General features: G+C 52.2%; 1 protein-coding gene across 1 annotated transcript in view; it reads left to right on the top strand.

Annotated features, from left to right (window-relative positions):
* The window catches only part of VSTM2L (V-set and transmembrane domain containing 2 like), a 34,144-nt gene extending 27,628 nt beyond the window's left edge, over positions 1 to 6,516 (top strand). Inside the window, exon 4 of the mRNA XM_032350703.1 lies at positions 5,098 to 6,516. Coding sequence (XP_032206594.1) covers positions 5,098 to 5,370 — 273 coding nt within the window. The 3' untranslated portion in view covers positions 5,371 to 6,516. The remainder of the gene's footprint in view (positions 1 to 5,097) is intronic.
* Positions 6,517 to 13,539: the final 7,023 nt, after the last annotated feature.

Below are 13,539 nucleotides of genomic sequence, written 5' to 3'. Positions count from 1 at the left end.
TGAGTAATTGTTACATTTCCAGAGCCTAGTACAGCATCTGGGACATAGTAGGTGCCCAATAAATAACTGAATGACTGTCACGCACCCAGGCCAACAGTGGTATAAACCCAGACACAGATTTTGGTATGCAGACTTGCCAACACGCCATGCATCTATGCCTGTATGCGTATGTATACAGGGGACTTGAAGGCACAAGGTGGCTCATGGGGAGAGCCTAGAACCCAGGCCCTGTATCTGTAGGATCCAGCTGAGCCAGGCAGGAATTTGGCCCCGTAACTCCTTGTCTTCTAAAAGTCCTGATGATGATGGACAGCTCCTGATTTTAAACTGTTGGGACCTACTTTGAAAATCACCATGGGAGCTGAGCTCATGTCACGTACTAGCGAGGTGTCCTGGGTGCCGAGGGACCTCAGGCTCTGGGGGAGGAAATACCTTCCACTTCCCAGAGCCTGGTGTAGGAGGGCTCTGTGGCCTGTTGGGGCTGCAGCGGTAACCCTGGGAAGGATCCGAGTCAGCAGTGCTGAGGACACAGTGGGGCCAGCACCTCGCATCCCTGTACCGAGATCACCTTGTACCCTGGGAAGTCCTAGAGATCAGCTATCTGAATGACAGTGGTTACTAGAGTGAAAACTTCTTATGAAACTTCTATGTGTAAAGATCTGTCTGGCTGTCATGGAGAGCAGATCAGAAGGGACCACGGTGGCTTTAGGGAGCCTGGGAGGAGGCTGGGACGATGACCAGATGGGAGAAGCTGGGTCCCTAGTCGGTGCAAGGGGGCTGGACTCTGGAGGGGAAGAGAGGGGCCCGGTGATGGTGAGAAGGAAGAGCACGGAATTCTGGATCAGACTGTGCCAGCGTGCACAAGGAGCAAGGGCAGAGATGACTTGGAAGGGTCTGGCTGGAGTGGGTGAGGCCTTCTGGGGTGCAGATTCAGAGGGACCCTGAGCTGGATTGTGAACACACGGTGTGGGGCAGGGAGGGCTGGTGGAAGTGTCTGGAAGCTGCTGATGGAGGCCTGGGAGTGGCAGAACTCAGAGCAGGTCCTGGCCTGGGGCAGGGACCATCCTTCCCTGTCTCTCGCAGTCTCAGCCATAAGGCCACATGTCAGAGAGGTCTGACCCCACGAACATACATTAGCATGACTCATTCCTCCCGGCCTGGCTCTGGAAAGACCCCAACCTCGAGGGCCCCGGGGTGCCCCTGCCATGCCCAGAAAGGCCCGGGTCCAGGATGAGCAGGGAGGAGGCTGGGCTTGGTCACGGCATGGACTCGCCGTGTCTCTTTCAGCATAATTAGGTGCTTAATTACACGCGAAGGCCTGTCGATGCCTGTGCCCAGGTGATTATGATTTATAGCCAGACCTCGGTGCGGGGTCTCCTCTCCTCCTGGCCTCTCCGGTCTTCCTGGACAGCTGGGCCATAGAGTTTTCCGTGCAGTGTGTGAATGAGGAAATCCAAGAGGCTGCTCCTTTCCCATCCAAGAAGCTGGCGTAGGATGCTGCCCTCCCACTGAATATGCCTCTGAGGATGGGCCGGGCTCCCCCAAGACAAGGAAGGCTGGGGAGCTGGGGAAGGAGGTAGGAGGGAGTGAAAGGTAGCCCTGTGGTTTATTGGTCATGGGAGGTGCCCCAGATATCTATGTCCCCAGCTGGGTGGCCTTGGGCCCAGTACTTTACCTTTCTGAGCCTCAGTTTCCTGACCCACCATACAAAGGGTATCCTGGCAGGGCCTATAACACAGGGTGATTGCAGGACTTAAAAAAGATGTATGAAGCTTTTAGCCCATTACCTCTCCGCGATCGAGGGCTCGGTAAACACTGGCCCCCTGTGTTGCTGTTACGGCTGCTGTGGGTTTTTTCTTTGCCTTCTCGATGGTGCTTCAGGGGATAGACACCAGGGCCGGAGAGAGCCGTGTCTCATGCTTGACTCTTCCCGAAGTACCGGTTCAGCATGGGGTCTGGCTGTCTGTGAGTCCATGCAGCGTTGCTGGGGTCTGGCTGGTTCCCAGCAGTGACCCAGCACCCGGCACCCAGCTCAGAGCGGGCGTCTGCTGAATGTCCACCACGTGCAGGAAGAACGCATCCGGGGAGCCTGGGTGCTGGTGACTAGTCAGTCAGGCCAGACACAGTCTCCCAGCTCCCTCCCCGACTCCCTCCTCCCCTCTCCTGAGGGCCACCTTGTCTGCTGGTGAGGGGGCAACAGGGTCACGGGGTGGGGGTGGGGCGCAGACTGTCGGGGGAGGGCCTCGCCTGGGGTCTGGGGCGGGAGGGGTGGGCTGCGTCTGGTGCTCCCTCCCTAGCAGCGGCTTCTCCCAGTGCTTCGCATTATTACTCCATTAGCGCCTTGTAGGGTTGACAAATGAAGGATAATTAATATCCGTGAGGGAAACAGATGTTGAGGTAATTCGCTCCCCGCTGTGCATTTGCAACAGCATCTCCTAACTCGCCTGAGAGCATGGCAGGGCCACAGGGCCTCCCTGTGCCCTTGGTCAGAGGTGATGGAATCAGCAGGGCCTGTGGCCTCCAGCTGGGCCAATCCCATGGCTGGGCAGGGGAGGCCGGTCCTCAGCCCCACGCCAAGAGGGGCGGCTGGGGGGAGCCTCGCGCTGCTTCCTTCCGGGAGCTCTGCCTGTGTCCCACCTCATGCCTCCTGCTCCACCAGAAGCCCACATTTTTTCTGCTTCGTGGAAGTGATGGCCAGCTGGAGGTCTCAGACGGGCAGGCTCCTTGCCGCTGCCCACCTACTTTTCCTCTTCCCTTCTGGAGCCTGGGACATGCCCCCTCTGACCCTGCCAGCCCTGGGTGACCATGGATGAACCGGTCATACTATTTGGAGGCGTAGCATGCATGGAGTCAGGCCTGGGTTTAGTTCCCAGCTCTGCCCTTCGCAGACTCACTGCCCGCAGGAAGCCTCTCCTCTTTTCCGAGACTTCATTTCCTCATCTGTAAAGTGGGTATAGTCATGTGTACGTGAAGTTAGAAAGCACGATATCTGGCTACCACTTAACATGGAGGAAGAAGGACCTAGAGGGAATCTACTCATTCAACAAATGTTGTCGCTGTCGTTTATAGGGCACAAGGCCCTGGAGGGTCACTGAGATGAACAAAATTGATATCTTCCCTGCCTTCATGGTGTTTATAGTTTGGCCACGGAGAGAAACAAAAAGCAAGTCAACAGACAAGACAATTGGATCTCAAACTGTAATGACTGCTATGAAGAAGTTAAACAGGGGGTTGTGATGGAGGGCTTCTTGGAGGAGGTGATGTTGAAAATGAACAGGAGTCAAACAGGTGAAGACAGGTGGGGACGAGCACCAGGGCAGAGAGACCAGCACGCGCAAAGGTCATGAGATCAGAAAGAGCTTGGCGTTTGGAGGAGTTGAAAGGAGGCCAGAGGTCCGAGCAGGTCAGTGAGATATTGTAAGTCAAGTGTGCATGTGCCTCGCACTGCAGATGTGAAGACTGTCCTCTTTTGCATCCCGGCCTCTTCATGGCAAGGGTGACCTGCAGGGACCAACCCTCCGAGACCTGGGGCTTGCGGCAAGAATCCGACAGCTGATTTTCTATGCCCGCCCCCCACTCAGGGGAGTAAGGGGCCAATAGGGCTGGGGCTGTAGGGCTGACACCCACTCAGCTCCAGCCTGGGCCTGGAAAGCCTACAGTAATGCCAGGTGGGGAGGCAGGTGGTGAGGTCAGGGACAAGGGCTTGGGGACCGATCTCCCCATTCTGTGTGGGCAGGGCATGGGCTGCAGGAGGCGGGGGAGGGGGGTGTCCTTTCAGTGGCAAATAAGAAGGGGCCAGGGAAGGATGGAAGCCTCTTCCCACCTTTCCTCTCCAGGCCCACCACCTCCCTTCCCACTTTCTAACTTCCTACATTGAATTGTGGACTCACAGGAAGTTACAGTGATAGATCACAGAGTCCCCTGTGCCCTTCCCCGGGCTTCCCCAGCCATGTATCTTATAAAACTGGCCAATTGCCTCTTCTCTTTTCATTGAAGAAAAACTTTTAGCATTATAATCACTGCAGGTTTGTTCTTAAGAGCTCTGATCTGGAAACCACCCACACGTGCCCACCCAGGTGGCTGGATAAACAAATTGTGGGCTATTTCTCCGATGGAATATTACTCAGCAGTGAAAAAGCACAGAGTTTGGGGCAAACAACATGGAGCAGCCTCACTAATATTCCCTTTTGAGAAAGTGGCCACAGACAAAAGAGTTCAAGAACAGACCCAACTAGTCTGGAGTGACAAAAGTCAGGGTGGGTGGGGTGTTGATGAGGAAGAGCCACAAGGGTGGGCTCTAGAAGGTTCTGAGTGTCCCATGCTTTGCTTTGGGCAGCGGTCACACAGGTGTGCATGGATACAATTCCATCAAACTCTATGTTCTTTACTGCCTCCAGGGTATATTTCAATTTTAAAATAAAAATGTAAAAACCTAATCAAATAAATAAAGAAGCAAAGAGCCAAAGTACAAAGACAACTAGCACAGACACTCTTGATCCCTGAGAACGGTGTGAAGTTATTAGCATGCTGATATGTTTGCGATCAGCCTTCTTTTTTGTGTGTTTGTGTGTTTGAGGCAGTAGGACCTTTCACACAAAGCTGAGACTTGACCCTGCCATGTCCCGCGGCTCCCCGGCCCTCCCCTGGGCTCCAGCCCAGACTCAGCCCCTGTTCTGGGACCCCCGCATTCCCTCCAGTCTGTTTCCACACTTGCCCACACATGTCTCCAAAGCCAGGACCAAGTGTTTTTATGCGTTTGTTTACAGAAACGGCCTGGCCCCGCAGGGGCTGTGCCGTGAGATCTTCTTCCTCCCTGCGTCCGCGTGTCTGGGAGCCCAGCTCTAGCTCAGGCTTTTTAACTGTTGGGCAGTAGTTCATGCAATCAACCACCGCCTACTTATTCGTGCTGTTGATGGACACTGAAGTGGTTTCTACTTTTTTTTGCTATTTGACTCACTTTCCCGCAAGCCTCTCGGTGCCCTTGTGGGAGTGTCTCTGGGGCCCCTGAGCTACAAGTGGACTCCCAGAACCAATGCTCTCCATCTTCCCAGCTGCTGCCTGATGGCCAGGTCATGGTCTCTCTCTCCCGCTCCCCAGGTGGTCAAGGTGGTGGGCAGCAACATCTCCCACAAATTGCGTCTGTCAAGGGTGAAGCCCACGGACGAAGGCACCTACGAGTGCCGTGTCATCGACTTCAGTGACGGCAAGGCCCGGCACCACAAGGTCAAGGCCTACCTTCGGGTGCAGCCCGGAGAGAACTCGGTTCTGCACCTGCCGGAAGCCCCACCTGCCGCGCCCGCCCCGCCCCCGCCGAAGCCAGGCAAGGAGCTGCGGAAGCGTTCTGTGGAGGAGGAGGCCTGCAGCCTCTAGACTGATGCCTACCCGGCCACCCACCTGCCCCACGCCCCTACCTACAGCTGTACAGAGTGCATGAGGAGCCGCTGGACCGCTGGGGACAGGACTGCCTGGGTCCAGCTGCCTCCCCATCCCCAAGACTGCCTGTGGCCACCACGTCGGCCCTCTGCCCACCACTCCCTCGCTCAGCATGTAAACCCTGCCCAACCCTTCCTTTTCAGACCCCTGCGGTGACCTGGCTCGGAGAAGGTGGCTCTGTGCGCCAAGGGGACGACCACCCCAAATGCTGGGGCGGGCACCATGCCGGGGCCAGGCTGCCTCTCTGTCACCAGCTTCCGTGGAGTCCAGTGTTTTGCTTTGCTTGCTTGTCCCCCGCCCTGTCCCGAGCCGGGGCCTCCCAGCTTTCCTCTCCCTCCTTCCCCATCATCCTCCGCTTGAACCTGGGGGTGTGGACTATGGCCCCTCCCTGAATTTGGACTGGAATCTTCTGAGCAGAACTTGGGCCTCTACCCTGGCGAAGAACAGAGGCACAGAGCCCCCAGGAGAGCCTGGATCTCCTTGCCCATGGCCTGTGAACAGGGTCACTCACAGGCATCCTGGGAGGAGAGGGAGATACCCCACGGCCTCCTGGGTCAGGGGGTTCTTCGTGTTCAGCTTCCTTATACCTAAGAAACAGCTCACTGTCCCACTGTCCACAGAGGTGGGGGAACCAGGAATCTGCCCCTTCACATGGCAAGTCTGAAGGAGGGCCTTTCCCCTCTGACCCAGTGGCCCTATGCAGAGATTTGCACCAGCAGGACCCCTTCAGGGGTCTTCGAGGCTCTCCCAGGAGCCCCCCTCTGCCAGCTCCCTATATCCCAGCCCCCTCCTGGGGCCCAAGCCACACCCACCCAAGGGCCTGGGGCTGCTGGGAGCCAAAGGACCCCCAATACCAATCCCCTCACAATTCTGATTAGGGGGACACCCACCCCCTGGTAATTTGTAAATATTTCTCTTGGGCCCACCACCCCCTGGGAACTGGCTCAAACCTCTGGCCGCCCCTCAGTGATGGAGTTGGGATGTGGGAGAGGCCGAGGGCTCTGCCCAGGGGTGTGTGGGTAACCTGTACACATGATCCAATCCGTGACTACCAGCCAACCTGAATAAAGCGGTTTCAAGAAACCTCTGGGCCGTGTCTTTCTGGGACATTTGTATCTAGAGCAGTGTGGCGGGGGAGGGGCCGGCCTCACTCAGCAGCTTCTCACTCCTGCTCTGGGCGCCCCACCCCACCCCAGCACAGAACAAGAAGTTGGCTGGGCACAGATAGAGAGCAAAGGGAAACCGGCCTTTGTCCAGCTACCGGGTGCTTGAATTATTCTTAGATTTTGAGATACACACACAGAGGAGTGCATAAGACATGTTTACACTGTTTGTTCAGTAAATACCTTAGAAAGCAGATCAAGGTGAGCCTGTCACCTATGCAGCTCAGCACTCCAGAACAGAAGCCCCCAGCCCAGCCCGTGTGTCTCCCTGCTCACACCCTCTCCTCCCTCTCAGAGAGGAATCACCACCCTGACTTCTATGGGAGGCACATTTTTCATGTGCTTTTTACAGCTTTACTACCTAAATATACGTCATCTTTAGCAATGGAGTTGAGTTTTGTCTATCATTTAGACCTTTCTATGCATGGAGTCACAGCCCATCCATCCCTGCACTCACCCCTCTGCTGGGGACATCCATCCATGTTGTTGCGTGTCTGTAATTTGTCCATTTTTATGAATGCATGTATATCCCACAACTTAACTTACTGATTCTTCCTACTGTTGACAAGAATGTGTGTTCCCATCTGCTCGGCAACACTGCTGAGGGTATTCTCACCCATGTCTCCCAGTGCGTGCGACCCTGAGATTCCAGGGTGTGTTTCTGGGGCAGGAGGGTGAGTTACGACCCATTAGGGATCCCATTTGCCCTCAACAGGGATTGCCAGCACCTTCTTATATTCAAGGAAACAGCATCAGAGAGCTTAAGTAGCTTGCTCAAGGTCACCCAGTTATTGAACTCTGCTCTGCCACAACTGGACTGCCCCCCCCCCATCGCTCCCCTACCCGCCGAACCTCACTGCCTCTCCCATCATGCCCTGGGTTCGGATCCCCCTTGGCTCATCCCTGACAAGAGCCCCACCCACCATGGTCCTGCTGAGGATCTGCCTGAGGGCGTGTACTTCTGGGGCTCTCAGGTGAGTCCCTCACACCCAGCTGATCCCTCCTTGACACCTACACTGTCCCTACACACAGAGGGACATCCTCAGGACCTCCAGCAAGGCTCTTCATATCTCTGAGCCTCAGTTTCCTCTTCTGTAAAATGGGGAGGCTCCCAGGGAGATAGAAATCAAAATCCTGAGTTACCTCTTGGCACACACTAGGATGGCGAGAATCAAAGAGACAGATAATAACAAGCATTGGCAAAGATGGGGCCAAACTGGGACCCTCATGCTCTCCTGGTGGGATTATAACGTGATGCAGCCACTTAGGAAAATAGTCTGGGTTTCTCAGAATGGTAAACAGAGAGTTACTGCATGACCCAGCAATTCCGCTCCTGTGTATATACTCAAGACAGCTGAAAATCTATGTCCACACAAAAGCATGTGCATGCATGCTCACAGCAACCTTTTGCATAATAGCCAAAAAGTGGAAACAACCCAGGTACCCATCAACTGAAGAACAGGTGGATAGAATGTGATGTCTCCAGACGCTGGAATATTACTCAGCCATAAAGAGGATCGCAGTCCTGACACACGCTACTCCATAGACGAACTGTGGAAACATTATTCTAAGAGCAAGCAGCTAGACACAAAAGGTCCCACGGTGTATGATGCCATTTATATGAACTGTCCAGAATAGGAATAGGCAGACTGCTGGTTGCCAGGGCCAGGGGAGAGGAGAGTGGACAGTGACGGCTAATGGGTGGGTATGGGGTTCTTTTTGGGGTGACTGAAATACTCTAAAATTGATTGTGGTGATGGACGCACCACTCTGTGGAAATCCTAAAAACCACTGAATTGTACACTTTCCCTGGGTGAACTGGATAGGTGAATGAATTATATCTCAGTAAATCTGTTGAGGGAAAGGAGGGTACTCCTAACTATAGCTCCGTGCCTGAGGGCCCTCACCAGGCACATGGGAGGCCCCCAGGGGATTCTGGCTCCCATTAATATTGCTGTGACTTTTATATGGAAGCCAGAGCCGAGTTGTGCCCTCCCCCTCCAGGACAGGAGAGAAACATGAGTCCGGGGGCAGGGAAGTTCATATCAATTATAGCTCATCCTGTTCTAGAATCCCAGGTAAACCTCTGCACACCCCCCAGGTTAGTTGTGGGCCATGGTCCCCTTTGTGCTGCGTTGTAAGAATGGAGAGGTGGTATGCTTGTTATAAATTCGGATGTCCCCAGCCCCCTCTTGGCCTTTAGATCTCTGCCCATGTCGGTAGCTAGTAACCCCAGGTGGTTCTCATGATCCTGAGAGGCACCAGACCCCTGACCAGGGACATCCTCCCCTACACTCGCTCTGCTCCCAAACTCTTGCATCTCTAGCCCCCAGCTCCCTTGGTCTCCAAGGCCCTGAATTCTGGCCCCAACCCCTTCCACACCCTGGATGCCTGCCCCGCCCCCCAGTGTGTGCCCCTATCAGGGCTCCCCTGCTGACCCTGTCCCAGAGCTGCTCTTTCTGCCCTGTGCAGGGTGGGGATGGCTAACTGACAGTAAGGACAGACTTCTGTTCCCCCTTCTTGGTCCTTTACCCCAGGATTCAGAGTATGAGGCAGGAATGCCCCATCTTAGGAGGTAAGAGTGTAGCCACTAGGTTTCAACCCAGGGGTTGGCCCTCCTGGTTCAGGGCAGGACTGACTATGCTCCTAGTCCTGACAAGGGCTGGCTATGTGATTAGCTAACTAAGAGGCCCGGAGTCAGTTCTGAAATCATCCTGGCACCTGAATAAGGAATGAGGTCGGGGGCAGGGGATGATGGGGGCCTGGTCCAAGGGTGGGGGGAGGGACTCAAGAGCCCCACCAGGGACCCTGGAAGTGAGTGGGGTCTCCTACCCGCCCAGGCCCACACTTTGCCCAAACCCGGGCTTCTGAGTCTGGGGAGCTTGTGAGCAACCCAGGTTTGGGGGCTCCGTCCCTGGAGATTCTGACCCAGGAGTTCCAGATTCAGTCCCAAGAATCTGTATGCCCCACAGGATTCCAAGGGAGGTGGCCAATGGATGGTAGTTTGAGAAAAATTTTACCATATGATCCCTTAAAGAGATAGACACACATAACTTAAAAAAAAACCCAAAAACTTTTCATATAAGAGTGGGTGTTTGTTTCACTCACCCACATGCAACAGGCCTTGCTTCTCATCAGCGCGGTCTGGGGCTGCTAACCAAAGAGCCTTCCAGCACATGGATGCATACTCTAGCACAGTTAGCCTAAGGGCTCCCCTATGGATGGACAGCTAAGTTATTTCTAGTGATTTGCCGTTACAGGTGATGAGTCTCTAGCTATGGTTCTAGGACCTGCTTGGCACACCTGAGGTTTTTCAGGTGTGTGGGAGATCACTGGCACCAGGTAGAGAAATCTACACTTTCAGTCTGAGGCAGTTTAACAAACTGCTCTCCCCAAACAACACTGACAAACTTAAAAAACGGAGAGGGGTGCGGAATTTAAGGGAACACCGTGAAATCAGCATTTGGCACACGGAAGCTGCTTTCATTCCCAAGAATCTGCATTGCTCACAAGCTTCCCCACAGGCTCCCTTGTGAGCTGTTGGGATGCCCTGCGTGGCTAGCAAGTTGTCTGAAAAGACACCCACCACGCTGAGACCTGCGGTCACTTCTAAGGAGTGTAATGGAAGGGACACACCCCAGTAGGCTGAATATTTGCAAAGGGCAAGTGTTCCACCTGTAACTTGATATGCATAGAGATATTTTTCAAAAACCAATGAGGAAACAAAGGTAAATAAAAAGGGGGGGGGCGCTTGGGTGGCTCAGTGGGTTAGACCTCTGACTTCGGCTCAGGTCATGATCCCAGGGTCCTGGGATGGAGTTTCACATCGGGCTCTCTGTTCAGCAGGGAGCCTGCTTCCCCCTCTCTCTCTGCCCAATGCTCTGCCTACTTGTGATCTCTCTCTCTGTCAAATAAATAAATAAAATCTTAAAAAAAATTTTTTTTTTAAGTAAATAAAATGAAGGGAATCCTGGTATGTGCCACGTGTGGGGTCCGAGTGGTCTTGCCAGGTCTCTCGCTGTGGTGGTGAGGAGGAATCTCCTTCTGAAGCAGTCCCCGGTGCTACGTGGAGGAAACGATGGAGCCATAGCCGTCTCACTCTTCCGCCACAATGCTCCGCCATCCCCTCCCCAGTCCCACTTCCTGTTTTGCTTGACTTGGCCCTGATTTAGCTTAGGAATCCACGCTTGTCTGAGGCCACTTGTCTCGGTGAAGACTTGCCCACTCCCAGTCCTACCGTGTGAATCTTGATTAATCTAAGCAAGGGGCACTTCACGGGGAGTCCACTGCTCACCCCAGCGAGGGGTCTGTGGACGGTGTGCATGGGATTCACAGACTTGTGTGGGGGAAAATAATAATCCATCTCATCTTCACTACCCTCCAACGGAAATTTAGCATTTCCTCCTGCTATGAACATAAGCAACAGACCACAGTTAGCCGTAACTTTGTGACTTTGTCCCCAGTAGGAATCACAAATGTTTTCATATCACAGAAGTTATTACAGTATCTCGGAACATTGTTCACACTCATCACTACTTTGAAATTATGGTTGTTATTAGATCGGCTGCTAGAATTTGTTATTTAATGCACTAATAAAGAAGCGAGGTTATTCCTCTACCACACGTTTTCAAAAATATATTTCGGAAACTGTATTTCAATATAATTGGTTTCCTTTGTAATCCCATCATTTTATTTTATGCAGTCAAAAACAGTCTTCTGAGAAAGGGTCCATAGGTTTCTCCAGACTGCCCAAGGGGTCCACGGCACAGAAGAGGTGCATGAACCCTGGTCTAAGCCAACGCTGGCAATTCCGTTATCTAAGCTAGCTGGGGACTAGCTTAGGAAGTGTCATGTGACCTGGTGTGCTACCTTCACAATGAAATTTGAGGGACATCTGCTGAAGGGACAGTGGAGCCCCTGTTGGGAAAGGTTTCTTCAAAGGAGTACAAGGAAGTCATACTTGCTTCCTCTGCTTCTTAGTGTCTAAACGTGTGTGCTTGGGAATTTCTTCTACCGTTGGGCAACCATGTGGAGAGTGGCTGATCCACTTGAGATGTAGAAGAAACTGTCGGGAAAAGCCTGGGTCTTTGAGAATGTGGTTGATCTGGTCTATTAGTTAGATAAGAACTTCCCTATCCCTGGATTCCTGTCATAGGTGAATAAGTCTCTTACGATTTAGGCCAGTTGTGTCACTTGTCAATGACTTGCAGACAAAAACACTTTCTTTAATCTACCATTATTTTTGTTCCCTCATATTTTCCATGCTTGATGAGGACCATCATTGGAGAGACAGGGAGAAACAAGTCAGCTCCTTCGTCCTTTCTGACCCTTATTTAGATTGGCCACACCACCTTCCCTTAAAGCTGAACATCTTCAACTGTTCTCAAGAGACATGGTTTTGAGATCTGTATCTACCCCTAACTTGTATGTCGATCTAGGTGAGTGGTTCTCAAACTTCAGCATGTATCGGAATCATGCTGTTTGTTAACATTAGCTTGTTAAAACACACCTTTCAAAGTCCCACTCTGAGAGTTTCAGATTCAGTAAGGCTGGAGAGTGTCCCCATAATTTGCTTTTCTAACAAATTCCCTTATCACGCTGATGCTGCTTGTCTTGGGGACCACAGTTTGAGAACCACTGGTCTAGGTCCCTCTAAAAACATGGCTTCCCCAGAAGAAACCACTACTCAAGCTGGGGTCTGACTAGTTTGTTTTTGTTTTTGTTTTTGTTTTTTAAAGATTTCATTTATTTATTTGACAGACAGAGATCACAAGTAGGCAGAGAGGCAGGCAGAGAGAGAGGAGGAAGCAGGCTCCCTGACAAGCAGAGAGTCCGACTTGGGGCTCAATTCCAGGACTCTGGGATCATGGCCTGAGCCGAAGGCAGAGGCTTTAACCCACTGAGCCACCCAGGTGCCCCAGGTCTGACTAGTATTACGCAGAACTATCACCTCTCTCAATATCAACAGTATGTTCCTGCTACTGTAGCCCAATATATAAACTGCTGTTTTATACCGTTGAACTCCAAGCCACCAGAACTCTGAAATTTGTATCATACAGAGGGCTCCTAAACTGTATCCATATTCTAGAGAATGGGAAGTATCATTTGAGTGCTTATTATGTGTCGAGTGCGTTAAATGAGTTATCCCATTTCATTCTTTTTTTATTTTTAAAGATTCTATTGATTTGACAGAGAGAGAGATAACAAGTAGGCAGAGAGGTGGGGGGTGGGGAGCAGGCTCCCTTCTGAGCAGAGAGCCCAATGTGGGGCTCAAGCCCAGGACCCTGAGATCATAACCTGAGCCGAAGGCAGAGGCTCAACCCACTGAGCCACCCAGGCACCCCATCCCCTTTCATTCTTACAATAATCCTTGAAAACAAAACAACAATAATCCTTGAAATGGGCAGTATCTCTCTCTGGGGAGATTAATACTCAGAGAAATAAAAAAATTCCCAAGGTCACCTAGCTGGTCAATAAATGAGGGAACCAGGATTTGAGCCTGGCTTACAGAACTCTACAATGAAGAACTCTCCTCCTGCTTTATAGCATCCATTAATCAGCTGTCCTTTGGGGCCCAAGACAAATTTACCTAATTGTGCCTCGTCCAGCTCATTCATCTTTCTTGTCTACAAGGTTGTCAAATGTGATTTTTGTCAAATGCCCCAGCTTTCTTGAGCCTGCAATATCTCCTTCACCCACAACTCAGCCCTTTCACTGTGTCCACTCCTGCCAGCAAAGAGTAACTTAGGCTTGCTGGGTTGCATTTGGAGCCACATGAGTTTCGTTTCTGAAAGTGTTAACTGTAGGCACATTTTAATAAAGACCATTTTCTAGGCTACAGTTACATAAACGTTCTCATTTAATATGCAAATGCACCACAAGTGATTGAGGGTGTGCGAGGCCTTTATTGTTCTAGTTGCAGTTATGTTGATTTAGCCCATAG

This window comes from Mustela erminea, chromosome 7, assembly GCF_009829155.1.
Source record: "Mustela erminea isolate mMusErm1 chromosome 7, mMusErm1.Pri, whole genome shotgun sequence".
In the NCBI taxonomy this organism is placed as follows: domain Eukaryota; kingdom Metazoa; phylum Chordata; class Mammalia; order Carnivora; family Mustelidae; genus Mustela; species Mustela erminea.
The sequence above is the reverse complement of the archived record's forward strand: the minus strand, read 5'-3'. Positions and strand labels throughout refer to the sequence as shown.